The following is a 25,781-nucleotide window of genomic DNA, read 5'->3' on the forward strand; positions in this document are numbered from 1 at the left end:
AAAACTAAATCCAGGAATAGCATTATGTGTAAAGCAGGCTACAATTTTAGAAAAGAGAATTATGCATTTTTATGTAATAGCTAGTATGTTCTGATAGAATACTTAATCATATACCTTCCAAGGTCAAGGACCCTCATTAATGAGTGTCATGTTCTTCAAATAAAAAAACAACACCTGGCTACCAGCATTGCAATTCTTCCTTTGTGGAAGAGTACAAAGAAAAAAACTGCCTTGAAGCCAGTCAAGGAAAGGTCAGGTTTACACAACAAACTAATCTTCAACTTTACTCATGTTAGGAAACCAGAATTCCTTTGTCACACAAAGTACTGTGCCCAAATAACCAGACCATTTTTTCAACACGTCATGTTGCTTAATATGAAGACATACAAACCAGAAACTGTTCACCTTCACTTTAGTCAACTTGCCAGGGGAACCAGACAACAATCAGACGATCGGTATCTGCAGCCAGCATGCCAAGGCTTTGCATCACAGAAGGCTGATCTTATCTGACCTGGATCAAGGCCAGCCAGGAGGGTAGTTAGAAAGGAACCATGGAAACTAGAGGAGCTGCATCCGAGCTGAGCTCCCTCTGCTATGAAGCAGGTGCTCCCCCTCCTGGAAACCATCCTTTGGCCTAGAAGCAGAACAGAGCCATTTGACATTGAAAAAGATGAGGGCTTCATACCACAAACACTTTCATAGTAGATGGCGTCCCACACAGGATATCCTGTCTCTCACCTACTGAGTCATCTGCTCTCTGTGCTGGAAACTCCTATTAGCACAGCAAATCTGGTTGTTAAAAGGGCAGAAACTGAACTCTGCCCTAACCCAGCAGACATTCTCTGCCCCTCACCAGTCCCAAATCGATCTACACAGCCAGACAGACCAGTCTTACAGCAGGCTAGAGTTTGGCGTCTGGTAAACTGTGCCAGAGCCACTTAGCCTGGCTTCTTCTGATGGCTTATTTCACACATACTAAAATAATGTCTGGGTTCCCACAACATCCCGAGCCATAAACTCTCCTACTGTGGGATGAAATGCTTTTGCCTTCTGGGGAAGATCAGGAAATGCGAATTTATTTAATTCTTTTTGTTAGTTTTTATTGTTTTCAATGTGGATTCATATTCTGTAACATAAAGTCGCCATGGGCAAATAGGCTGCAATATAAATTGAACAAATAAAATGAACATTTCCAAGGGGAAAGAAGTGTAGACCCACCCATATACATCTGGTAGGTCTGGCCCTTCCGTTAAGATGATGGAACTACTCCGAAATACAATCCACGGTGAAATCCACTCAGGCAGGCAGCACGGCGATAGGATTGGAAATTTAGCCGAACCCTCATGGGGTTTGGAACTGGAACCCTTTGACACTAGAGCCAGGGGTCCTCAAACTTGGCAACTTAGAAACATAGAAACATAGAAGACTGACGGCAGAAAAAGACCCCATGATCCATCTAGTCTGCCCTTTTACTATTTCCTGTATTTTATCTTACAATGGATATATGTTTATCCCAGGCATGTTTAAATTCGGTTACTGTGGATTTACCAACCACGTCTGCTGGAAGTTTGTTCCAAGGATCTACTACTCTTTCAGTAAAATAATACTTTCTCATGTTGCCTTTGATCTTTCCCCCAACTAACTTCAGATTGTGTCCCCTTGTTCTTGTGTTCACTTTCCTGTTAAAAACACTTCCCTCCTGAACCCTATTTAACCCTTTAACATATTTAAATGTTTCGATCATGTCCCCCCTTTTCCTTCTGTCTTCCAGACTATACAGATTGAGTTCATTAAGTCTTTCCTGATACGTTTTATACTTCAGACCTTCCACCATTCTTGTAAGACTTGTGGATTTCAATTCTGGGAGTTAACGTCCACAAGTCTTAAAGTTGCCAAGTTTGGAGACCTCTGCATACTAGACAATGTGACTGCTGCAACTCTTCCTTCCACGCAGGCGCCGCTGTTTCCAGGCAGGCGGATGGCGGTTGTGGATCAATTCCCCCTTTTTTCTCGCGCTGCTCCTTCGCCACCGACTGCCGGTCCCATCCTGCTGGGCAGAGGCGTCCAACCTCCCCGCTCGGGCTTCAGGCGCTTCCCCGCCCTCTTACCGCAATACGCGAGCCCAGCACCCGGACTCAAAAGCCGGAGCGCCCCTGCAGAGTTTCCAGGAGGGAGACAACGACGCCTCCGCTTAAGCCCCGCCTCGAAAGAAAGTGCGCAGGCGCAACTCCAACGGAAAGCCGCCGCGAGTTTGCTCCCGGAAGCGGAAGCGGGCCAGAGCAGCCGGAAGAGGAAGCCCATCGCCCAGAGTCTTGTGTTTACGTGCGGCGGAGGAGCAGCCGTCCTTGCTCGCGACCCGGGCCCCCCGTCTCCCCGCCACCATGTCGGGCTCCAGCAGCGCCCTCATGAAGCAGCCCCCGATCCAGTCCACGGCGGGAGCCGTGCCCGTCCGCAATGAGAAGGGTGAGGAGTGGGCGGGAATGGGGCCCTCGGCGGGGAGTGGGGGGCGCCGGTCTCAGCTGGGAAGCCTGAACCCCGCCCGCTTCTTCCAGGGGAGATTTCCATGGAGAAGGTGAAGGTGAAGCGCTATGTCTCGGGGAAGCGTCCCGACTATGCGCCCATGGAGTCCTCGGACGAGGAAGAGGAGGAATTCCAGTTCATCAAGAAGGCCAAGGAGCAGGAGCTGGAGCCCGAGGAGCAGGAGGAGGACCTAGCCAGTGACCCCCGCCTGCGCCGGCTGCAGAACCGCGTCAGCGAGGATGTGGAAGAGAGGTGAGTGACAGCCAAACTATCTGCACCGAGTCTGGAGAGATTTTGGTTACCCAGCGGAGGCAGAAAGAGGAAAATGGCCTATGTCTTCCAGGCTGGCAAGGCACCGCAAGATTGTGGAGCCAGAAGTGGTGGGGGAGAGCGATTCTGAAGTGGAGGGCGAAGCTTGGCACGTGGAGCGTGAGGACACCAGTGAGGAAGAAGAAGAAGAAGTTGATGATGAGGTACGTGCACGGAGAAGAGCTGGGTGTGGCATGTGACTGCATCTTTGAGCAAATTTTGGAGCTTTGTAGGAACAGCAGCATTGAGCCCAGCTAAATTTAGAAATGTGGGGGAATACTTTTTCAGTGTATACAGTAGGGCAGTGTTCTGTCCGGCAGCATCTAGAATCTTGGTCATTTTTCCTCAGCTTTTGTTAGAGATTCCAGCAGTTGAATCTGGACCATTTGACATGTAAAAGTCCTACACCTGTGTAATTTTAATATAACCATGAATTGACATGTGACTGGTTGGAATGGGGTAGAAGGTGCATGGACACATTATAACCTTTTCCCTTTATCGCTCCTTAACAGGAAATTGAACGTCGACGTAATATGATGCGCCAACGTGCTCAGGAACGCAAGAATGAGGAGATGGAAGTGATGGAGCTGGAAGATGAAGGACGTTCTGGGGAGGAATCTGAAACTGAGTCTGAATATGAGGAGTATACAGATAGTGAAGATGAAACCGAACCACGTCTTAAGCCTGTCTTCATTCGCAAGCAAGTGCTATTAGTTTAAAAAAGGAAGGGGAAGAGGTGGCAGTAGGCATTGATCTCTTGAGCCTGGGTGGTATTTCACAGCTTTTCTTTTAAAATGTTGTCAAGTACAGCTCCACTTTCAAGACATTTTTCTTGAAGCAATAAATTTTAATTCTAATAAAGTTGTTTTCTAGAAAAGATTTAATTTGGATATTATTCAACTTGGCACAAATATCTGTTGCAGAAAGGACCGAATCACAGTCCAGGAGCGAGAAGTAGAGGCACTGAAACAGAAGGAATTGGAGCAAGAGGCCAAACGTATGGCTGAAGAGAGGCGCAAGTACACTCTGAAGGTATTGGAAAAGGAAGGAGCAGGTGAATGAGACACAAGGAATGTGGTCCTTCAGGAAGCTTACTGTCCCCTAAATTGTCACAGATTGTAGAAGAAGAAGCCAAGAAGGAATTGGAGGAGAACAGGCGTTCTTTGGCCGCCCTTGATGCTTTGGATACGGATGATGAAAATGATGAAGAAGAGTATGAAGCTTGGAAAGTGCGAGAATTGAAGCGAATCAAGCGAGATCGTGAAGAGCGTGAGGCGTAAGTATAATCAGATGGATCTTTGATTGGGTAAAAGGTTAAAACCTCTCCTCACAAGAGAGGGTAAAAGAGGGTGACCATTGATGCCAAGTTATTTACTGTGCATGATTTATTTTTATCCACCCCCCTTCCCAGTGTGGGATTCCAATGCTACAGCTTTCTGATGGAGGGACCATTCAGCCTTTGCAAGTTATTATAGCACCTCCCAAAGTAGATAGCTCCATAGCCAAATACTGATCAGTGTGAAATTTTTAAAGAGTTTCATGACATGTATTATTTTTTCCCTTTTGAAGTTGCAGTTTCTGCTTTCACAGAATAACTAGATTCTTCCCGTCCCATGTGATAAACTAGGAATAGCAAGGGAAGAATCACAGGGATAAGTTGAAGCACTATGAAGTGGTATATAAGTCTTAAGTGCTATTGCTATAAGTTGCATTTTATCTAGCACCTTATCCATCTCTTCAGGCTGCAAAGCCTTCATATGTGTAAGGCTAAATCTGGAGTTGGTCAGGGGCCCTAACAGTGGTGCCTGATCTATGGCCAGTGTCAGTTCTGGGTTCTAAGAAACTATCAAGGAGAGTATTGTAAGTCTAATAATGATATGATCTGACTTTTGGGATGTTAAAAGAAAACCTTTCTGTGCTGTCAGGAACACAAAACTAGGCTGTTGTAATAAGATCATCCAAGGGCATGGGGTGAGGTATCATCAATACGCCGATGATACCCAGCTATACATGTCCAGTCAATGAAGCAGTGGAAGTGATGTGCCGGTGCCTGGAGGCTGTTGGGGCCTGGATGGGTGTCAACAAACTCAAACTCAACCCAGACAAGACGGAGTGGCTGTGGGTCTTGCCTCCCAAGGACAATTCCATCTGTCCGTCCATTACCCTGGGGGGAGAACTATTGACCCCCTCAGAGAGGGTCCGCAACTTGGGCGTCCTCCTCGATCCACAGCTGACATTGGAACATCATCTTTCAGCTTTGGCGAGGAGGGCGTTTGCCCAGGTTCGCCTGGTGCACCAGTTGCGGCCCTATTTGGACAGGGAGTCATTGCTCAGTCACTCATGCCCTCATCACCTCGAGGTTTGATTACTGCAACGCTCTCTACATGGGGCTACCTTTGAAAAGTGTTCGGAAACTTCAGATCGTGCAGAATGCGGCCGCGAGAGCCATCGTGGGGCTTCCTAGATTTGCCCACGTTTCTGCAACACTCCGCAGCCTGCACTGGCTGCCGATTGGTTTCTGGTCACAATTCAAAGTTTTGGTAATGACCTTTAAAGCCCTACATGGCATTGGGCCAGAATACATCCGGAACCGCCTTCTACCGCACGAATCCCAGCGGCCGATAAGGTCCCAGAGTTGGCCTTCTCCAGGTCCCGTCGACCAATGTCGTTTGGCGGGCCCCAGGGGTAGAGCCTTCTCTGTGGTGGCCCCGGCCCTCTGGAATCAACTCCCCCCAGAGATTAGAACGGCCCCCACCCTCCTTGTCTTTCGCAAATTACTCAAGACCCACCTTTGTCGCCAGGCATGGGGGAGTTAGGATATTCCTTCCCCATGGCCATTACAAGTTATGTATGGTATGTTTGTGTGTATGTTTGGTTTTTATAATAAGGGTTTTTAGTTGTTTTATTAAATTGTATTGTTACATGTTGTTTTTTATCATTGTTGTTAGCCACCCCAAGTTTGCAGAGAGGGGCGGCATACAAATCCAATAAATAATAATAAATAATAATAATAATTGGACAAGCCCCATGGCCACTTGGCAACCTTCTAGGGCCAAAGGTGCTCTGAGTCATTCATCAAACATCAAAAGGGACAGAGAGAGAGAGTGGCTGAAGCAGGGTTTTTATTCTATATAGGATGGAGAAGGAGAAAGCAGAGATTGAACGGGTGCGGAACTTAACCGAGGAAGAACGCCGGGCTGAGCTCCGAGCCAACGGCAAAGTCATCACCAATAAGGCCATGAAGGGCAAATACAAGTTCCTGCAGAAATATTATCACCGTGGTGCCTTCTTCATGGTAAGCATTTTGCCCCAAAATTGAAGGGATCAAATATCATCCTGTATATAACATCTTTGTCCCCATCGATTTTATCTCCCCTGCAAACTGAAGTGTTGGGGTCTTTTTCCTATCCCCAATAGTTCTTAAGACTTCTCTGTGCTCAGGTGTGCTTTTGCTTCTTCAGGATGAAGATGAGGATGTATATAAGAGGGACTTCAGTGCACCAACTCTAGAGGATCACTTCAACAAGACCATCTTACCCAAAGTCATGCAGGTAAATGGGAGAGGAGCCCAGTTGCAGATTGGAGCCAGGAAAAGCTTTGTGGCTCCCACCAGCATTCTCTGGGCAACATCAGGGCCAGGTGAGCAATTCCAGAGGCATCTCAATCCTTCCCACATTTTCTTCTCTTTGCTATCCAGGTGAAGAACTTTGGGCGTTCTGGGAGGACTAAATACACCCACCTGGTGGATCAGGACACAACTTCCTTCGACTCTGCTTGGGGGCAGGAGAGTGCCCAGAATACAAAGTTCTTCAAGCAGAAGGCAGCCGGCGTGCGGGATGTCTTCGAGAGGCCTTCCGCTAAGAAGCGGAAAGTGACTTGAGTGGAGAAGGATCATCCAGATCCCTCCGAGCTCTGGCTCCACTACCTTGTTACTTGGGACCACAAAATATTTTAATTGGCCTGAACAGACTAAGCTGGTGCTGGTTCAGCTTACGTGACACTTCCTTAGATCTTTTGCAGTCCTGTTCCTATTTTTGACTGACTGTCTAGGAACACTGTTTAAATAATGTGAGGGGGCAAACTATTAAATGACCCATTCATCTGAATTTTAAGAGTGAAAAGTGCCCTTGTCCTGGTTGTTTGCTGATCTGATCCTGTCATACAAAAACAAATTAACTAAATCTGTATTGCTGCATACACGTTAAAGATACATGTGCTGGAAAAGGCTGGAAGCAGCTTTCACGAAACATGCTAAGCCATTATTTCTATCTATACTAAATGAACCACATCATGCAAATATTTAGCATTTGTAAGAACAGATTGTTTAACAGGGGGAAAAGCCCCCTCCTTGTTCTGCTCTTACTGACAGAACAGTGACAGCATTAGAGGATTGTTTGCAAATAAAATAATAGCATTAGAGCTAATACAAGGTAACTTATACACATTTATTTTCCAGATAACATTGGATTGTTCCATGTTTATTTTGGAATCTGTTGGTCTCATAGTGCCAGGGTTGATTTTATAGCTGCAGTTTGGGAAACAACTCATGATCACTTCAAAATCATCTGGCCCCACTGATTTTGGTAAATCATCACTAAAAAGAGTACAAATAATATAGTTGGGAATAATTTATTTTTCCTATCTGGTTCTGGTTTACCTTGAAAAGATCAGTCTCAAGAATCTGATAGCCTTTTTGATTTTCTTTTAATGCATTTCTTTAAATTGCATATGTAGAAAATAAGTTCAATAAAATTCTTCGATGGTCTATTTAAAAGCATAACTCCTTAATTGGGGGAAGATAACCGGTTATAATCTGGATTAACCTATATATAACACAGTAAATTAGAAAATCACATTTTTGTTTAATTCGAAATGTGTCATGCAGTGCCTAACCTGCCCCCCAAAGGCATTTTTTTTCTCCACAGAAATGCACCCAGCACAGAGTTCTCAATTGGTAAGAGTAATTAGTGCATCCACCACATTGCCCATGTGTTCTCGTAAGCTGCGTTCTGCTGCTGCCCTAGATATCTCCATCTCATTCATCTAAAAAGGAAAAAAAGCCAATTTTTAGCCAATACAAGTTGCAGGTATCTACACAGACTTTTCTGAGATGTCAGATACCTCTGTTAAAGTCAAGCCAATTTCTAAGCTCTGTGCTAGACTTACAATCAATTCCAGATCCTCTTTCTTGATGGTGACTTTTGCCAGCTCTTTTTCTCTACAACAAAGAGAAATGACTCAGGGTTATATTCATTCAGACAGTCCTTCTGTCCCCTCTTTCCCATACAAGTATGCCAGATGGAACATAACAGAAATAATACTGCCTATATAACAGAACCTCAAGCAGCCCAGGATTGGTCTTCCCAAAAAACAGATATTAAAACAGATTTATTTCAGCTATGGCAAATAAGTTTAAACTATAACAGCAGACTTTTAATGCCAAGTTCATTTCAAATGAATTTTAAACAAGCAAACTTTTCTAAAAGGGAAATTATATGATAGTTTAGTAAACTATCAGTTTAAATGAGTTGGAAGGGACCTTGTAGGTCTTCTAATCCAATCCCCCACGCAAGCAAGAGACCCTAAATAAGCTATCAAAGAACTTCAGGGCATGCCAAAACTTTCCTATTTTGGAGTAGGACAGGTAGAGGGCCAAGACAGGTAGAGTGATGTAGAATAGTAGGTTGTCTATTTGCCTAATAAATAATATTCCACTCTCTTAATGCGTTCACTACCATCCTTAAACTCACAGCCATAATTTCCACAAATCAGTTGAATTCTGTAGTTTTATACACCCTGCTTTGGGGGAACAGAAGTTGGAACTGTTCAAGCACTCACCGCTCCTGCTTTGCTTTCTGCTCTCTAGACCTTCGGTCCCCGATCACTGACATGGCCTAGGAAAATCAAAACAAAAGGAAAGCTTAGAAATCTGAAAAGTTTGCATATATAAAAACAGATTATGCAGCAGACGGTCAGCCACTTACTTCAAGAGAGTCTCAACAGGACGTGGCTTCTCTCTTGCATTAAGGCTCCAGCCATCCCCGGCAGCTTTTTAGTTGAGGGAGGAGAGTGGGAACTCCAGCCTGAAACAGCAGGAAGCAAAGGCTGCCTTGCATACAAATGTGGCACAAGGGCAGGTACAGGGCCGCTTCACTCCTTACCCCTCTGCAACCCTCCTTCCCTCCTCTCATGACCACCTGGCCAGCTTGGGGAGAGCCTCAAGCAGCCAAGCATAGGAAAGGTGGGTGGCCACTCGCTTAAGGAGGGTCTCCCCGCACATGTGCATGCTCTCCCGGCTCAGCCATAGCCAGCCAAGAGGAGGAGGAGGGTCTCCGGCGAGTGCAGGGGTGAAGCAGCCCTGTACCTGTCTTCGTGCTACCATTGCGCATAAGGCCACCTTTGTTTCCTGCTGCTTCGGACTGGAGTTCATGCCCTCCATGTTCAGCCAAAGAGCTGCCGGGAGTGGGGGAAGAGAACCGGCCTGTTGTGACCACCCTGTGTGTGCATTTCCTGTGTTTTGACGCTCACGAGGGTCTCCCCACATGTGCTCCTGGTTCAGCCACGGCCAGCCAGTTTGTCCTGAAAGGAGAAGGTGGGAGGAGGGTGGTTGCCTAGAGATGGGAGGGGGGGAGAGATACATACATACAGGGGCAGATATACACAAAGGGGAAGATAGGGAGAGGGGCAAAGAGAGAGGGAGGAAAGGGGGGAGGCAGAGCCTGGAGGTTGTGTGTGTGTGGTGTGACTGGATGGGAATGACAGAATTGGCCACACCCATCCAGGTTTTGTGGCTGGGACTGCTGAAAGTTGCAGAGCCTGTGTAGGTAGTGAAATCCCAAACGCAAAGCTCTCTGGAGCAGAGGTGTAACATTCACATATGTACGGTTCTGACTTGAAAGCAGAAGTCTCAAATATACGCTCTAAAGATTGAAGCTGGCTAAAAACGCGGCATATTCTGGCTGGCAATTTACATATTTAGAAAAAATTCCTTAGGTTTACAACTCTGACCAGTTTCTAAACAATGATCCATCGGAGGGAAGCTGGCCAAGGCCCCGCGCTGGAGAGAAAGAGAGAGACCCGCGAGGGCATCGGGGTGTGGGGACGCAGGGCGGGCGGTGGGGCCTCTCTCCCTCCTTCCTTCCCTTCCTCCCTCCGGCCACGCACCGTCTCCAAGTTGGAGCTCTGGATCTCCTTCTCCTCCGCGTAGTCGGTCACGCGCTCCAGGTCCGCCGCGCCGCTGTCATGCTTGCGCGGCTTCTCAGCCGGCCGCCCCCCCGCGCCCTCTCCGCCCACTGCGGACCCGTTGGGCTCTGCCTCAAGCTCCAGCTCCACATCCCCCTCGGCCGCCATCGCCCCGCCAGGATCCGCCTCCCTCCCTCAAGCACACGGCGCGGAGCTCGGAAGAGGAAGCCGGGACGGCGTTTCCGGGGGAGGCCGCTTCCGCTTCCGGCGGGCGCGACGGAGAAGGCGAAGCCAGGGAGAGGGAGCGACCGCGCTTTGGGGAGGAGACGCGGCGGCATTACCAGCCCTGGGGAAGGGGGAGGGTCCAGCCTGGCCTTCAGCGGGCGGGGGCCGGAAGGCGCCGGCGAGAGAAGCCGCCTGAGGCGGGGTGGGGTGGAGCCTTCCCAAGCGGAGCCCTCAGGACAACAGAAGGGTCTCGTCAGCCGCCCCTCCCTCCCTCCAAGCGCTGGGCAGCGCCCGGAGGAAGGCTTCGTTTGGAACCTCCCCTCCCTCCCACAGCCAAGAGCATCATAGAGGCGCCTCTCTCCTCCAACCCCCTTTTCTGAAACGGGACCGTTAGAAACAGCTGGATGGATGACCTGTCAACGAGGCCGCCATCCCCACATGGACCCCAGCCCAACTCCCCTCGGCTGTTTTCACTCTCCCGGAGGGGGCTGGAGCTCAAGGACGACGGCTGAGCTGCCTCCAGTCAAAGAAGATACTCGTAGCTCAGGAGAGGGGCCCTGGCCCTTGATTCTCTGTTTAGCCGTCTTCTTGCAGACCTTTCATTACACAACTGGGCAACATCAGTGGAGTCAATGTGCTCATCCAAGTTCTCTCCAAGCAAAGAAACCAACTCCAGGTTACTGAATGTGGTGATTGAAGACTCCTGCTAAGTGACTTAAAACCAAACATTGGGAAACTGGTATCACTTCATCAAGCCCATCGATCACAATGAGAACTTACTGAACAGTGGTTACTAAATTTTATTGAGTTTACTAAGTTAGTAGTTACTAAGGTTCTTGATAAATGACCATCAGACTTTGAAAACTTGGCATTGCTTGGTCATGTTCAGCAATTTTGTTGAATTAACAAGATTTTTAAATTGGATTTTGAATCAATGTGCAATTGTTTCTGAATTTTACTGGGTCATACAAACCAATATTCCAAACAATGCTATTTATAGGAGGAGCACTGAGGATGAGTTGGTAGCACCAAGGGGGCAGTGGGCTGAAAAGATTTGGGAACCACTGGGCTAGATGAATGACTTCCTAGATTACTCAAGCCAGAATGGGAGGATAAACGCTGTTCCTGTACTCTGAAACAAGGGAGGGAATCAAGGAAAAGGCAGATTTTGGTCCCCAATTATTAAACAATTTTAAAACTATCACTCCATTACCTCCTGGAACACACCACCTGCTGGACTTGGAAAGTGAATTCTCTTTATTTCACCTCACTTTATACTTTGGGAATTTTGCAATGTATCTTCATTACAGCAAAGCATTTAACAAAATATCCCACTACTGTCCATTCTCATTTGCCCACAGTTGATAGTGACACATAATCTTCACCCCTTTCTGTACAATCTAGTTTAGGATGGGTTGCATGGTGTATTCAGGCAGCTCCACAATTGGATTCAATAACCTTTTTAGAGTCCAAGTGTAGGGCCGAAGCCATTTTACTTGGGGCCTTTAGCCTGCCACACTTTATAGTCTTTTAATGTGCATGCTTCAGCACAGCATGAAGGCTGTCTATGTAGCCATAACAAATTCCTTCTACATTGCTCAAAAAAATAAAGGGAACACTTAAGCAACAGAATATAACTCAAAGTAAATCAAACTTCTGTGAAATCAAACTGTCCACTTAGGAAGCAACACTGATTGACAATCAATTTCACATGCTGTTGTCAGCACATTCAACTTTGCACAGAACAAAGTATTCAATGAGAATATTTCTTTCATTTAGATCTACAGTAGAATATGTTCTTTGTGGGTTCCCTTTATTTTTTGAGCAGTATAGATGCCTCAGACTATGATGTAGTTTTTGATGCTATTTGGAACCCTGATACCAAGTTAGAACAATGTGTTTTACTCCAATCTTCAGTGAAATCATGGCTAGGTACATTAAATCCTGATTGTGAGGCTGTTGGCAAAGTTAGCATCATGTAGAGCTCCAAAGAGTGCTCATCAGGGCTTATCCTCAAATTGAGACATGGCAAAATCAAGAGCATCCGTTACTTTATCAGAACAGAATAGCAGAATTGACAGGCACCTTGGAGGTCTTCTAGTCCAATCTCCTGCTCAAGCGGGAAACCCTATTCCATTGCAGACAAGCGGATGTCCAGCCTTTTAGAAAGCTCCAGCAATGGGGCACCCAGAACTTTTGAAGGCAAGCTATTCGACTGGTTCTGTCAGAAAGTTTCTTAGTTCTAGGTTGGTTCACTCCTTGCTCAGCTTTCATCCATTGCTTTGTCCTGCCTTCTGATGCTTTGGAGCAGAGGTCTTCAAACTTGGCAACTTTAAGACTTGTGGACTTCAACTCCCAGAATTCTCCAGCCAGCTATGCCAAGTTTGGGGAACCCTGCTTTGGAGGATGAGCTTGTAGTCTACTTTGTCAAATGACTTTATTGTAATCCAAGTATATTATGTCCACTACATTTCACTGGACCACTAATTTCGGTACCTGTCGCTCAAGGGTCTCAAGCAGGGGTCCTCAAACTTTTTAAACAGGTGGCCATTCATGGTCGCTCAGTGTATTGGGAAGGACTGGGTGAGTGAGAGCTGTCATGTGACTAGGTGGGTGTGGCCAATTTAGCAGTCCATTAAACAATTTGCTCCAGGGGATGTTTCATTTGTCTGTTTGCCTGTTGTTTTGTGGACTTTTGCAGTAATTCTTCTCAGCCCCAAGGAGCTTACAACCGACCTGTCTTTCCCTTTGTTTCTGCCTGCCACTAGCTCTATCTTCTGGAGGCAAAGGTGAAAAACGGGGCGCACCGATACCTCAGGCCTCCATGCACCCTGTTTTGGGCCAGCAGGGTGCTATTGGAGGGGGAGGCCAAATGGTGGGCCTATTCCAGCAACTTTATGTTGGGGTAGTTCCTCACTGTTAAGATTCCCCAATAATTTCAGCAGCTAGCCAAGCAGAGACTTTTCCTAACTTCCTTGATAATTTGTTAGTCTAGGAATCAATATTGCTGGGTCCAACTGAAAAGCTCCATCTTGTTTGTAACTTGGTATACACTATGCAGTGCTCTTATGGTTTTGTTGTGATCTGAAGCTGGGGTGCCCAAGTGGGAGTCAAATTATTCTACAAACCCCTAGAGCAGAGGTCCCCAACCTTTTTTGCACCAGGGACCGGCTTTCAGCTAGACCAGTTTTCCATGGCCCGGTTGGGGGGGGGGGAGCTAGCTGTCAGCGGCGCCGTAAAAGGGGCGATCAAGAGAGGAATGGGTGAATGAATGGACGGAGGGTGGGAAGGAAGGAAGGAAAAAGGGAAGGTACAGGAACAGAAGAAAGGTGCAAAGAAGCAAAGAAAGGTGTGAAAGGGGAGAGTAAGAGAGGAAGGAGTGAAAGAAGGGAATGAGGGAGGAAAGAAGGGAGGAAGGAAAAGGAAAGCAAGAAATGGAGGGAGGAAAGGAAGGGAGGAAAGGAAGGAAGGAAGAAAGAAGGAAAGAGGGAAGGGACAGGAACAGAGGAAGGAAGCAAGGAAACTTATGAAAGGGGAGAGTAAGAGAGGAAGGACTGGAGGGAGGGAGGGAAGAAGGTAGGAAGGAGAAAGAAAAGAAATAGAGGAAGGAAAGGTAAAAGAAAGAAAAAGAGCAAGAAAGAAAGAAAGAAAAAGAAAGAAAGGCAACTTCAAAGAAAGGCTCACTGAGCATCTCTCACTCTCTCTCTCTTTCTATCCCTCTTTCTTTCTTTCTCTTCCTTTCTCTCTCTCCTCTTCCTTTATCTCCTCTTTCTCCCCCCCCTCTCTCCCCCTTTCCCTCTCTCTTTCTCTCTCCCTCTCTTGCTATCTCTCCCCCCTTTCCCTCTTTCTCCCTCTCTTTCTCTCCCTCCCCCCTCTCTCTTTCTCTCTCTCCCCCTCTTTCTCTCTCTTCTTCTCACTTTCTCTCTCTTGTTTTCTTTCTGTCTCTTTTGCTTTCTCTCTCTCTCACTCTTTCTCTCTTGTTTTGTTTCTCACGCTCTTTCTCTCTCTTGTTCTCTCTCTTGCTATCTCTTTCTCTCCCCCCTTTCTCTCACTCTCTCTTTCTCACTTTCTCTCTATCTTGCTGTCTGTTGCTTTCACTCACTCTCGTTCTCTCTCCGTTCTTCTCAGCGGTGACGCGCGCACGCCCTGCCCGCCTCACATTTGCCGAGAGGACTTTCGCCCCGGGCTCTCAGCAAGGGGGTTTGCATGAGAGGCGGGGCCGGCGGAAGGTGATATTCAATGTCGGGGGCGCACGGGCGGTTTTGCGCGCGCTCCCTATCTCCCTGCTAGCCCACTCGGAATACGTATTCAAAATAAGAAAAGCCTTTGCGAAGGCTTTTCTTATTTTGAATACGTATTCCGAGTGGGCTAGCAGGGAGATAGGGAGCGCGCGCAAAACCGCCCGTGCGCCCCCGACATTGAATATCACCTTCCGCCGGCCCCGCCTCTCATGCAGCCCCCTTGCTGAGAGCCCGGGGCGAAAGTCCTCTCGGCAAATGTGAGGCGGGCAGGGCGTGCGTTCCGGGTGCGGGAGGAGCTGCGGTGAAAGGCAGGAGGTGGCAGAGGAGCAGAGGGGGCAAATCGGGCGGGCGGTGGGCAGCGCGGAAAGGCCGAGGGGGCCCTGGTGCCGCGGACCGGCTGAAAACCCCCAACGGCCCGGTCCCGGTCCGCGGACCGGCGGTTGGAGACCCCTGCCCTAGAGGGCAGGACAAGAAGCAATGGTTGGAAACTAACCAACCAGAGAAGCAACCTGGAATAAAGAAACCTCTTAACAGTAAGGACAATAAACCAGCCTGCCTCCAGGAATCGTGGGCGCTCCATCACCGGATGTCTTTGGGAGACTAGGCAGTCACTTACCTAAAATGCTTTGAGCAGGAGGCTGGATCAGGCGGCCTCCAAGGTCCCTTCCCGCGCTGCTCTATTCTAGTCTTATTCCTACTCCTTTTACATTCCAAACATTCTATCGTATGCTGCAAAATAGTGCGCTGCTTTCAGCTCTGAGATACCGGTAGATTCAGGTTTTCCAGACTGAAATTCACACAACTGTATGTATTGTCTTGACTCCACGCAGTAGTTATAGGCTGCATGCCCATTCCTCAGCAAAAGGAGGAAGCAGAAGCAACTACTGCTGCCACTCTGGCTTCACTCACTCAGCCCAGGGCTGTTCTGGGCAGCTGTCTCCAAACCAGGCCCTGACAGAGGCAGCCCTCAGCAGCCCCTCTTAAAGACGAAGCCAGCAACACTGGCTCCCCAGCACCAGGCACCCTGGTCCCACCATCACACGGGAACTGGGGGTCAAGGGTTCATTTATTCGCTCATTCCTCCAAATGTACAAAAAAAATTAGAAAACAACCCCCCACCCCCCCTTCAGTCCAGGGCATCCATGGCAAGTGCAGCTAAGACACAAGGGGCAGGTAAAGTAGTAGGACAGCAGCCACCGGCTCTGCTCTCCTCTGCCTGAAGGGTTTTGGCTTTCCAGCAACGCAGCTGCACCCCGGAGCCCTGGCCCTCTTCTGCCAGAGCAGCCGCCAGGCTCCTCTCTGAACAAGGCGGCAGCCAAGGCTCTCACAGGTCCTCTTTCGCCACCTTCTTCTTCTTCTTGGGCTTTTCATCTTCTTGTAGAACTGGTGGGTACGTGGCCTCCCTCTTCAGATAGCTGACAAAGTCGCTCACCTCACGACCCCCCTGGCAAGGAGAGAAAAGTGAGGCCGTCAGCAAGATGGGGGTCACCCCTGCCCACCGTTTGCACCATCCGCAATTCACAACAGTCCCCCCACCTTTCACCCACTGTAATCTAGGAAGACCAAACCGCCCCATGCTCCTCTTCCCTCCTTGGAGCCAAGGTGGAATTGCCGTCAACTATTTTGAGATGCTTTTAAAACATTCTATACTAGTCTCTTGCTCTGGCATTTCAGGGTGGCTTCCCTTCCAAGGCCCAATGTAACCGGACCAAATTTCTGCTGCTGTAATTTATATCCCATCTCTTTACCTAGAAAGACCTTCTGAGAGAAGGAAGTCGGCAAAATATATGCTCACCTCGTATTTCTTTGGACTTTGCTTGCTACCAGCAGGAGAAAAATAAATTGTGGGAAAGCTGCGGCACAAAGAAAGATCCCGTCAGACATATTCAAATCTTGTTTTGGAGCAACTGCAAACGTGGATAATAACTGGCCTTCAAACCTTAATAAACCCATTATTCAAAAGGCATTTCTAAGAAAGCTCTACCTATGGTGATGTAACTCACCAGAAAAAGCCAACAGCCATTCCTGTGTTTTCTTACTTACCCTTTGACTTCGTATGGTGAAGGCACATCATTGGCTGTGGCATCCATCTTAGCTATAACAATGTAGGGGTCTTTGCTAACCTGGAAAAAGAAAGCTAATTATTAGGGAGGAGAAAACTCTCAGCCCCCCGAGAAAATGGTGATCAGAAGTATGTGAAGTCAAAGGACACATTATGTTTCAGCAGAAGGTGGAACCACCAATGTTTCCCCTTCTTAGGACTGTGCAACCCACAAAGGAACTCCCACCAGTCCTTTCACAGATAAAGTAACTTCACCCGAGACTTTTATTTATTTATTTATTTATTCGATTTTTATGCCGCCCTTCCCCTTAGACTCTTTTTAAGTTGAGGCAACCCGTGTTTCCTTTGCCCCTACCTTCTCCCCCAGCTCCTTGTATTTGGGTTCAAGATTCTTGCAGTGGCCGCACCATGGGGCATAGAACTCTATAAGGACATCCTTGTTCTCCGCATTTACGATTTCATCAAAATTTTCAGCCACAACTACCTGAGAGAGACAAGGAGGTTTAAATAAATAGACCAGTACTGTATTGAACGAACCAAAACACTTTGTGGTTAAAAAGGACAGCTTTCTCCAGATGGAAGCATACCCAGTCTTCAATGTCTCCACGCTCACATTTGTACAATGGTGGAGTTTACAATAACAGTTCAAGTCACCTGTTTGCTCATATCAAGGTGAACTGGGGTTTCAGGCAGCTATGTATGCTAGCATATAAGTACTGTAAAATTTCACATTCCCCTAATACTCCTTTTTGTTTAGTTACGGGCACTTAACATATTGAAACAAGGAGAGCTATTACTGTGCTGAATTAAGCATTGTGTTTTGAGAGCAAAACGTTGATTTTTTTATTTTTGTTTTGTTATGGTGCACTTTTTTTCTAAGGGATTCAGGAAACTACACAAAGGCTCTGATTCCCCTGTTATTTCAGAAACACTAAAGGGTTAAAGGAAGGCTAGCCCTCCAACTCACCTTTACAGGACCATCATTATTCTCTGGCACAGGCTCCGATTTCAGGTATCTTTTCAGCTTTCCATCAAAATAATCCTGAAGGAATCTCTCCAAGGCTTTACCGTCACGCCTGCAAATAGAGTAAGAATTGACAAAATATGTCTTTCATATAACAAATAAATATATAGTCAAAGAAAATATTGATGATAAGCAAATTACTATCTATGTGCATATATCGAACACCACTGAAACTGAACGCTTTTTATAAGTCAATTTGTCTGTCTACTTTCATTTTTCTTTCTTTTTCTCCTTGTATGTTTTATTTAATTCTTTTTTATACGTAGAAACTTAATAAAGATTATTTTAAAAAAAGAACTGCTTCAGCCAGCATAGACCCATTTGCACTATCCTTAAGGGCCACTAAGGAAATAACACAGGCTTCGCCTTTTTTAAAGCTCTTTCCAGAAGAATCCAATGGAAACTCTGCCCTGCAGGAACTGTTTCCATTTCAAAAGAAGGGAAACTTCCAAGCAGTGTTCCCTCTAAATTTTTTTTGGGGTGGGCGGAAAAGTATAGTGTCTGAGCGGCAGTCCCTTCGGGACTGGGCGGCACAGAAATAAATAAATAAACAAACAAACAAATAAAAAACCCACCCTGTTTTGCCTCAGAGAAATTCAAAATAAAATACTGTACTGTGTGTCTATAACAGTGAGCTCATAATAGGGCAACTCTATCAATATCAAAATGCCACTTAAATAGTTGAGCTAGTTTCAAACTAGATTTTGATTTTCTTTCTCTCTTCCTTACTCCCATTCTTTTTCTTTTCCTTCCTCTCTTTTTTCTATCTGTTTCTCTCTCTTCCTCTCTCTCTCCTTCCCTCTCACTCTTTCCCTCTCGGCTTCTGGGCAGGTTTGGAAAACTCTGAGTTGATGATGATTTTTAAGTGAGCGATTCTCAGCTTAGAGGGAACTATGCTTCCAAGTAGAAGCCATTTACTCCCAAACAAAGGAACAAAAACGTGAACTTACGAAAATTCCTCCTGCATGGCGAATTTCTCTCCTTTGGCTGTTCTGATAGCAACAAGAGGGATGTCACTGGTAGAACCATCCAGCCCGAACTCTGAGAGTTCATGGCCAAAAGTCTTTCGGCTTGCAACAGCAAAATTAAGCTTGTGTCCAGCATCCAGGAAACTTCGAGCAACCTTCATCACTCTGCAGAAACAAGGCTTGTTATTATTGTCAGGTCAAGAAAATCAGATGGCCACCTCAAGATCTGAAGGCAAAAAAATACAACAACTCCACAAGTAAACCAGATGTGTGACTTCAACTCCATCCCTGCTGAATTGTGAATGTTTTGTTAACTGAGAACTGAATTCTACAATACCAGATAACAAACTAATGGATTCACCAAAGAGGAAAAGAAAATTAGAATGTCTGTTTTCTAGCTTATATTGTTGAAATGTAATACAGTGATCCCTCTATTATCGCGAGGGTTCCGTTCCAAGACCCCTCGCGATAATCGATTTTTCGCGATGTAGGGTTGCGGAAGTAAAAACACCATCTGCGCATGCGCACCCTTTTTTCTATGGCCGCGCATGCGTAGATGGAGTTTGCGTTCCCCGCCGCCCACGCAAAGGGGAAACCCCGATTCGGCTCCTCGCTGCTGCTGCGCTACCGAGCAGATCAGCTGCTGGGCGGCCGAAGGAACCTTCCCTGGGTCTTCCCCCTCCTGCTGGCGGGCGGGCGAGCGGCGGGCATCAGCGAGGAGCCGGGGTTTCCCCTTTGCGTGGGCGGCCGGGAAGCCCCAGGTTGGGGGTTCGGGGGGGTGCTGGGAAGCCCCCCAGGCCGGCTGCGACCTTTTAAAACAGCCGCGCCGCTTCCCAGCTGAGTCCTGAAGCCAAACCCAGAAGTGGTGTTTTTTTTTTAATTAATATTTTTTTAAAAATCGCGATATAGCGTTTCGCGAAGATCGAGATCGCGAAACTCGAGGGATCACTGTAATGCCAATAGAGTGATTATAAAGTGAATGTTATTCCAAGGAAACATCCTGCACTAGAGTGATTTTCTAAGGAAACTTTGTTTCTGAAGCAACACTTCTTCAGACACAAAAATGATAAATCTACTGTGTTTCCCCAAAAATAAGACAGGGGCTTCTATTTTTCTGACACCTCCCCCCCCCCCCAAATGCTCCTAGCCTTATTTTGGGGGATGGCTTATTTTTTGGGGGGGGGGTGCAGGAAGTGGGACACTTTGTAGCTCTGTCACATTCCTCGGTGTTGTGTCCAGGGCAGCCCATTCTAAAAGAAAAGTCTTGCGAGTTCAATCAAGTTTGACTGAACTCGAGACTTTTCTTTTTAAAATACCAATGCAAGAAAATGGGACCAGCTAGGTAACTGCCCAGCTCTTCTTTAGCCACTCAGCAGCAAGCCCGCTCTCTGCCTCCTGTTCCCTCCCCACACATAGTCTCATCACTGCTTCTTTGCCTTGCTTCCCACGACAGAAAGTTTCATTTTGGAAGGCCCATGTTTAACAAGACTTTGTTCAGTGGCTTTTGCCTGGCATAAATAGAACTTTCATTTTGTTTACTGTTTTGTCCAATAATCAGATTTCATCTGTAATAAAATGATTCATCTGCCCACAGAATCCTTGACATAGAAATGGAAACTTACCTGTTGCGCCAATAGTTGGAGCCTTTGGGATTCTTTTCATAATCTATATCATAATAAGCCACCAAAAGATCTTTCCCTTGGATCAATTCTTTATTGTCTTCAGTCATGTGTGGGCATATACCAAAGCTAAAATACAGAATTTCCTCTTTGTTAATACATAAATCCCATTTAGACAAACATACGTGCTATTATTATTATTTATTATTATTATTTATTGGATTTGTATGCCGCCCCTCTCCGTAGACTCGGGGCGGCTAACAGTGGTAAAAAACAACATGTAACAATCCAATACAGTGGTACCTCGAGATACGAGTTTAATTCGTTCCGGACCTGGGCTCTTAAGTCGAGCAGCTCTTATCTCGAACGACTTTTCCCCATAGGAATTAATGTAAATAATTTTAATTGGTTCCAGCCCTCAAAAAACTCACAAAGTTAGTCTAAATTATGCAGAAAGACATGTTTTTAATGAAGAAATGTACATGTACATATAAATGAATAATGAAGTTTCTTTCACTTAACTTGTAAACTTTCTTAAACTTTTAAATTTACATATGTTCAACTTCTCTGCCACCCAATCCTGTAGGACAGAGGTCCCCAACCCTTTTTGCACCAGGGACCGGCTTTAAGCGATCAAGAGAGGAATGGGTGAATGAATGGACGGAGGGTGGGAAGGAAGGAAGGAAAGAGGGAAGGGACAGGAACAGAGGAAGGAAGCAAGGAAACTTATGAAAGGGGAGAGTAAGAGAGGAATGAGTGAAGGGAGGGAGGGAAGAAGGTGGGAAGGAGAAAGAAAAGAAGAAATAGAGGAAGGGAAGGTAAAAGAGAGAAAGAAAAAGAGCAAGAAAGAAAGCTGCAAGCACCCCCCCCGAGCCCCCCAGGCCGGCTGCAACCTTTTAAAACACGCGCGCCGCTTCGCAGCTGTCTCCTGAAGCCGAACGCGGAAGTTAGCGTTTGGCTTCAGGAGACAGCTCCTTGGCGCTTGTATCTCGAATTTGGGCTTGTAAGTAGAACAAAAATATCTCTCCCCTCCCAGCTCTTATCTCGAGTTGCTCTTAAGTAGAGCAGCTCTTATGTCGGGGTTCCACTGTATTAAGATGGCTAAAAACCCTTATTTTAAAAGCTATAGGAAAGAAATCACTATGCTCACATGTTTTCTTGAAGAAATTTCTTGATCTTGCCAGTTGTGATCTTTTCTTCTGTATATCGCACAGAATCATCCTCAAATTTGTTTGCAAGGTGTTGGGGACGGAACAGGATGATGCCCCTGTGAAAAGGAGACTGTTGTATTTTGACAGTCAAACCAAATCAAGCATCCCTTTGGTTTACAGAACTCTTAAGAGTCAGAAGGAGACCAAGTGCAATCACATTCACACTGCAGGATTCACTGAACCATCCCCTAGAGATGACTGAATGTTCCTCCAGGATAGGGCCCCAGTCCCTGAGCAAGTCTCATCTGTTTCAGCCAATTCCAAAGGGAGAAGCTAACGCAAAGCCAGCAAGCACATCAAGTTCTGACTTGCCAGCACCTGCAAGCAGGTAAACAAGAACCAACCCAGAAGGGACTTGGCAATCTGTACCATTGTATAAACGTGACACCCCACCTTTCACAGAAGGATACTCAGAACAAGGCTTTAAAAGAACCGTGACACATATGTGATCCTTCAAGGACCAAAGACAATAGTAAAAACTCCTTCAGATAAATTAACTCAACACTGTAAAGTTCTGTCCTTTATATTTTGAAATTATGAGCAGCTTCTAAAATCGCTTGGTTGGCAAGTCACACAAAAACAAAAACCTCAAAACTTCTATAACCTTTTAAGTCAAATCAGGACAATACAAGGCCAACCACTGAACACTTACTCGCCATCTGGCTCATATTTCTTAAAGAGGTCCTCATCACTGACGTGCGCAAAGCGGTAATGGTCGCGCAAATTGCTTGCTGCTTTCATGTACTCTGAATGTGCATCGCCAAACATCTCCCTGAAGAATCCTGTAATTCATAAGAAATAAACAGTTGTGTAAGAGGTCCAAGATAAATCATTTAGCTCTGCCTTTGAGCAACCAGACTGATGAAATGGAAGGAAAAGCAAATATTTGCCTTGTGGCGGTTGGCTTTCTTTTTTGGGGGGGGAGGGGGGGGAGAGAGAAGACAATGCAGAACTGTTGTTTAAAATGACAAACAAGAACTTCAAGCCTGTCCAAGATTTAACATGCCTCATTGTTAAACCTTTGTTAGCCATTGATGTTATAGATAAGTATCTGGTAAAACCAAAAGTTAGCATTTTATTGCTGAATTTTGACGGTATCACTTTCTGGATTTCAGGTCAATGTATTTCACAAGGGATTACCTTATGAATTATTCCGTAAAGTACAAGCCATACACAAAAATTGTCCCAGTCTTCAAATCCCACCCACCGCAACCAACCCGCCTTTGGTATTTTTACTGGAGAATGTGCCTTGCCAAGACAGATTCTCATCTAAAAGACAAAGTCATAGGAAGAGCACTTCCAACAGGAAAACAGAAGGCAGGAGATACTTCAAACCAACTGATCAAGTTATTTAATCATTTTTTAAACACAACATGCTTAACAAATCATCCCATTCTAGCTTTATTTAATCCATTCGTCCCTGAACCAAATCCTACACAGAAATGAAAATCAAAAATATCACTAATTAAGGTAAGCACTAATTTGCATTGCAATCTCCTGCCCCACAAGCTACTTACCCACCACAGCAGCATCCTTTTCAGTGATGAACTTCTCAAAGCCCTCAGGAGCAAGAGGGACTGAGGCAGGCCCAGCCTGTTTCTTTAGATGACTCACAATTCCATCTTGAAAAAATAGATATTTGTTATGTTAATACAGTATAGGCTAATCTCTTACTCCCATATCTACAAGTAATCCTCGACTTACAATAATTCATTTAATGAGCATTCAGTTACGACAGCATTAAAAAAAAAGTGACTTATGACCATTTTTTCACTTACAATAGTTGTAACACTCCCATGATCAAAAATCAGATTCCTTGGCAGCTTACTAACAATGACTGCAGTGTCCTGGGTCACGTGATCACCTTTTGCAATCTTCTGACAAGCAACGTCAAAGGGGAATCCAGTTTTGCTTAACAACTATGCTATTAACTAAACAACTGCACTGCGGAAAGCTCGGTCTTAAAATGAGGCAAACTAACTTCACATAAATTTGGGGCTCAATTATAGTGGAAGACTCACTGTGACAGTTTCAAGGAAATGGAGCACCTCCCTTATGAAACCAGGTTGGAACCTTGGTCTCTTCAGCCTTGAAAGACGGCGTTTAAGGGGTGACTTGATCGAAGTGTATAAAATCATGCATGGGATAGAAAAGGTGGATAGAGAAAAATTATTTTCTCTATCACACAATACCAGGACCAGGGGGCACTCCATAAAGCTCATAGGTGAGAAAGCAAGGACAAATAAAGGGAAATATTTCTTCACCCAGAGGGTCCTTGGTATATGGAATTCACTTCCAGAAGAGGTTGTGAGCCTTGATAGCTTCAAGGCAGGATTAGACAGATTCATGGATGCCAAGTGTATCGGTGGTTATTGAAACATTGAATGTCCATGTGCCGCCTCTACGTTGGTTGAGGCAGGCAGGATTCCCTTGGGTACCATTTGTTGGGGGTCAGGGGAAAGGGAGATCCCCATGTGCAATTGGTGGGCCACTATGTGACACAGAATGCTGAACTCCATGGGCTTTGGCCCGATTCAGCAGGGCTCTTCTTAGGTTCTTATGTTCCAACAGCAGCCCCATTGTGACAATTTAGCTGCCAGCTGAGAGTCCAGATCCCAAAGCCAAAACTGGGGTCTCACAACTGAAATCTGCAGCGGCGTCCTGCCCCAGGCCTCCGCCGGACCACCGCCAAGGGAGGGCCGCCACGGGCACCCGGGGAAGGGGCGGCGCCTGCACGGAACCCCGGGAGTCGCTCACCGGCTGTCCGGGGCCCGTCGTAAGTGCCGGACTCCTCCCCGTTGCGGAAGATCTTCAGCGTCGGGTAGCCGCTCACCCCGTACTTGTTGCAGGTCTCTGTGTTGGCCGTGCAGTCCACCTGGGGGGGAGGTGGAGGAGAGCGCGTCACCCTCCCGGCTGAGGCCTCCTCCCTCCCTCCGTCCCCCTCGCCCCCCGCCTCAACGCACCTTCACCAGTGGGACGACGCCCTTCAGCCGCGTGGCCGCCGATTCGTACTCGGGCGCCAGGCGCTTGCAGTGGCCGCACCTGCAGGGCAACGCAGCCGGTCAGCCCGCGCCTGCCCTCCACCCACCCCCCCCACGCCGCCCTCCCAGAGTCTGGAGGCAGCCAATCGGCAGCCGCCCGCGCGCCGTGCCAGCCACTCAGGAGAGGCCACGGCGGCCGACGCCCCGCCCCCTGACAGCAGCCGCAGCGCCAGGCCCGCCGCGAGGACCCCACCGCGCCCCCCCTCCCGCGCCCCCGTCGGCCGGAGCGTCCTGACGGGGAAGAAGGCCGGCGAAGGGCCCCCCGCGCGCGCGCCCCCGACCCACCAGGGCGCGTAGAACTCCACGAGGGCGACGTTGCGGTCGGCCAGGCCGCTGTCGAAGTCGTCGTCGCTCAGCTCCAGCACGTCGGAAGCGCGGGCGGGCCAGGCGGCCGCGGCGAGCAGCAGCACGAGGAGCGACGTCGCCATCAGGCCCAGCGGAGAGGACGGCGGTCGGGAACGGCGGCGGTGGCTTTCGCTTTCCCCGGCGGTCGCTTCAGCGCGGGGCTAAAGAGGAAGCGGAAGGCCCGCCCCCTGCGCAGACGGGACGGATCCACCGTGTGGCACGCGCCCATTGGCCCGAAACTCTCGGCCGGGGCGGGGCTTCCCTCATCGTCGGACACCTCCCCTGCTCTGGGGTTCGCGCAGGCGCCCTGGCGCGCAAGGGGGAGCGGGTCCCCCTGTGCGCAGACAAAGTCCCGGAGCGGATCCCCCGCTGACCCTTCAGCCGGTCAGCCGGGACGGGGCTGAAGGGGACCCGGGGAGGGAGAGCGGCGGAGGGTCAGGAGAGGCGGGCGGAGCGGCCCTTTGGGAACCGGATTGCCAGCGCCTGGAGCAAAGCCGAGCGGGGGAAGCACAGGCCGGGGCCCGCTGTTGGGGCTCGCGGTTCCTGCCCTCTCGGGCGCTGCCTGGCCCCTGCGGCTCGGCTTGCCGGGCGGGAAGGAGCCGCGTCCGTCCTCTGGCTGCCCGCCTGGAAGGGCGACGCGTCGGGGAGAGCAACGCAGAAAAGAGCGAAGGGAGCGGAGCGTCTTCCGCCTTTCTTCACAGCAAACGAATTCGTTATTCCCCCTTTTATCTTTACAATAAAATTCAACTTTATCATCTCACCAGCCTGTTATTTTTTCCACCAGAAATTACCAATTCAATTTTTTTCTCCATTTTCAGCAAAAAGTCCATAAAAGGGAGAGACCAGAAGAAGGCATTTAGTGAGATGGGGGCATGAGTCCCATTGGGGGTGGGAGGCATAGAACTCAATTAAATGTAGTAATTAAAGTCCTCAGAGAGGGGCGGCATACAAATCCAATAAATAAAATAAATACAAGGAACGGTGCATTTAAATTACAGGAAGAAGCTTTGGGTTGATGTCAGGAAAGTTACTAA

The 25,781-nt window shown here is 47.5% G+C and overlaps 3 protein-coding genes across 3 annotated transcripts; 1 reads left to right on the plus strand and 2 right to left on the minus strand.

Annotated features, from left to right (window-relative positions):
- Positions 1-1,954: 1,954 nt before the first annotated feature.
- MFAP1 (microfibril associated protein 1) lies at positions 1,955-7,603 on the plus strand. Its single transcript, XM_070763544.1, has 9 exons — positions 1,955-2,463; positions 2,553-2,772; positions 2,864-2,993; positions 3,342-3,529; positions 3,753-3,861; positions 3,945-4,105; positions 5,965-6,124; positions 6,291-6,380; positions 6,527-7,603. The coding sequence occupies exons 1-9, from the start codon at positions 2,382-2,384 to the stop codon at positions 6,707-6,709; spliced, it is 1,323 nt and encodes a 440-aa protein (XP_070619645.1). The 5' UTR covers positions 1,955-2,381; the 3' UTR covers positions 6,710-7,603.
- Positions 5,935-10,233, minus strand: HYPK (huntingtin interacting protein K). Its single transcript, XM_070763545.1, has 4 exons — positions 9,994-10,233; positions 8,668-8,723; positions 7,996-8,047; positions 5,935-7,872 (listed from the first exon to the last, which is right to left on the minus strand). Exons 1-4 carry the CDS (start codon positions 10,177-10,179, stop codon positions 7,777-7,779), a joined length of 390 nt encoding a protein of 129 aa, XP_070619646.1. The 5' UTR covers positions 10,180-10,233; the 3' UTR covers positions 5,935-7,776.
- Positions 10,234-15,525: 5,292 nt separating this feature from the next.
- On the minus strand, positions 15,526-25,063 carry PDIA3 (protein disulfide isomerase family A member 3). Its single transcript, XM_070763546.1, has 13 exons — positions 24,688-25,063; positions 24,325-24,403; positions 24,119-24,236; positions 22,879-22,983; positions 22,014-22,143; positions 21,301-21,417; positions 20,154-20,279; positions 18,514-18,696; positions 17,507-17,615; positions 16,895-17,023; positions 16,521-16,600; positions 16,273-16,330; positions 15,526-15,921 (listed from the first exon to the last, which is right to left on the minus strand). The coding sequence occupies exons 1-13, from the start codon at positions 24,828-24,830 to the stop codon at positions 15,802-15,804; spliced, it is 1,497 nt and encodes a 498-aa protein (XP_070619647.1). The 5' UTR covers positions 24,831-25,063; the 3' UTR covers positions 15,526-15,801.
- Between the last annotated feature and the right edge of the window lie 718 nt (positions 25,064-25,781).

Source organism: Erythrolamprus reginae, chromosome 10, assembly GCF_031021105.1.
Source record: "Erythrolamprus reginae isolate rEryReg1 chromosome 10, rEryReg1.hap1, whole genome shotgun sequence".
Lineage (NCBI taxonomy): Eukaryota > Metazoa > Chordata > Lepidosauria > Squamata > Dipsadidae > Erythrolamprus > Erythrolamprus reginae.

Coding starts and splice junctions, on each gene's coding strand:
- MFAP1 (XM_070763544.1), top strand. CDS start 2,382: ATGTCGGGCTCCAGCAGCGCCCTCATGAAGCAGCCCCCGATCCAGTCC. Junction 2,994..3,341: donor AAGAAGAAGTTGATGATGAG/GTACGTGCACGG, acceptor GCTCCTTAACAG/GAAATTGAACGTCGACGTAA. Junction 3,862..3,944: donor GGCGCAAGTACACTCTGAAG/GTATTGGAAAAG, acceptor AAATTGTCACAG/ATTGTAGAAGAAGAAGCCAA.
- HYPK (XM_070763545.1), bottom strand. CDS start 10,179: ATGGCGGCCGAGGGGGATGTGGAGCTGGAGCTTGAGGCAGAGCCCAAC. Junction 8,724..9,993: donor AGAGCTCCAACTTGGAGACG/GTGCGTGGCCGG, acceptor TGATTTTCCTAG/GCCATGTCAGTGATCGGGGA. Junction 7,873..7,995: donor AAGAGGATCTGGAATTGATT/GTAAGTCTAGCA, acceptor TTTCCTTTTTAG/ATGAATGAGATGGAGATATC.
- PDIA3 (XM_070763546.1), bottom strand. CDS start 24,830: ATGGCGACGTCGCTCCTCGTGCTGCTGCTCGCCGCGGCCGCCTGGCCC. Junction 22,144..22,878: donor AAAGGATGCTGCTGTGGTGG/GTAAGTAGCTTG, acceptor TATGAATTACAG/GATTCTTCAGGGAGATGTTT. Junction 17,024..17,506: donor ATAATGATGGTCCTGTAAAG/GTGAGTTGGAGG, acceptor TGTCTCTCTCAG/GTAGTTGTGGCTGAAAATTT.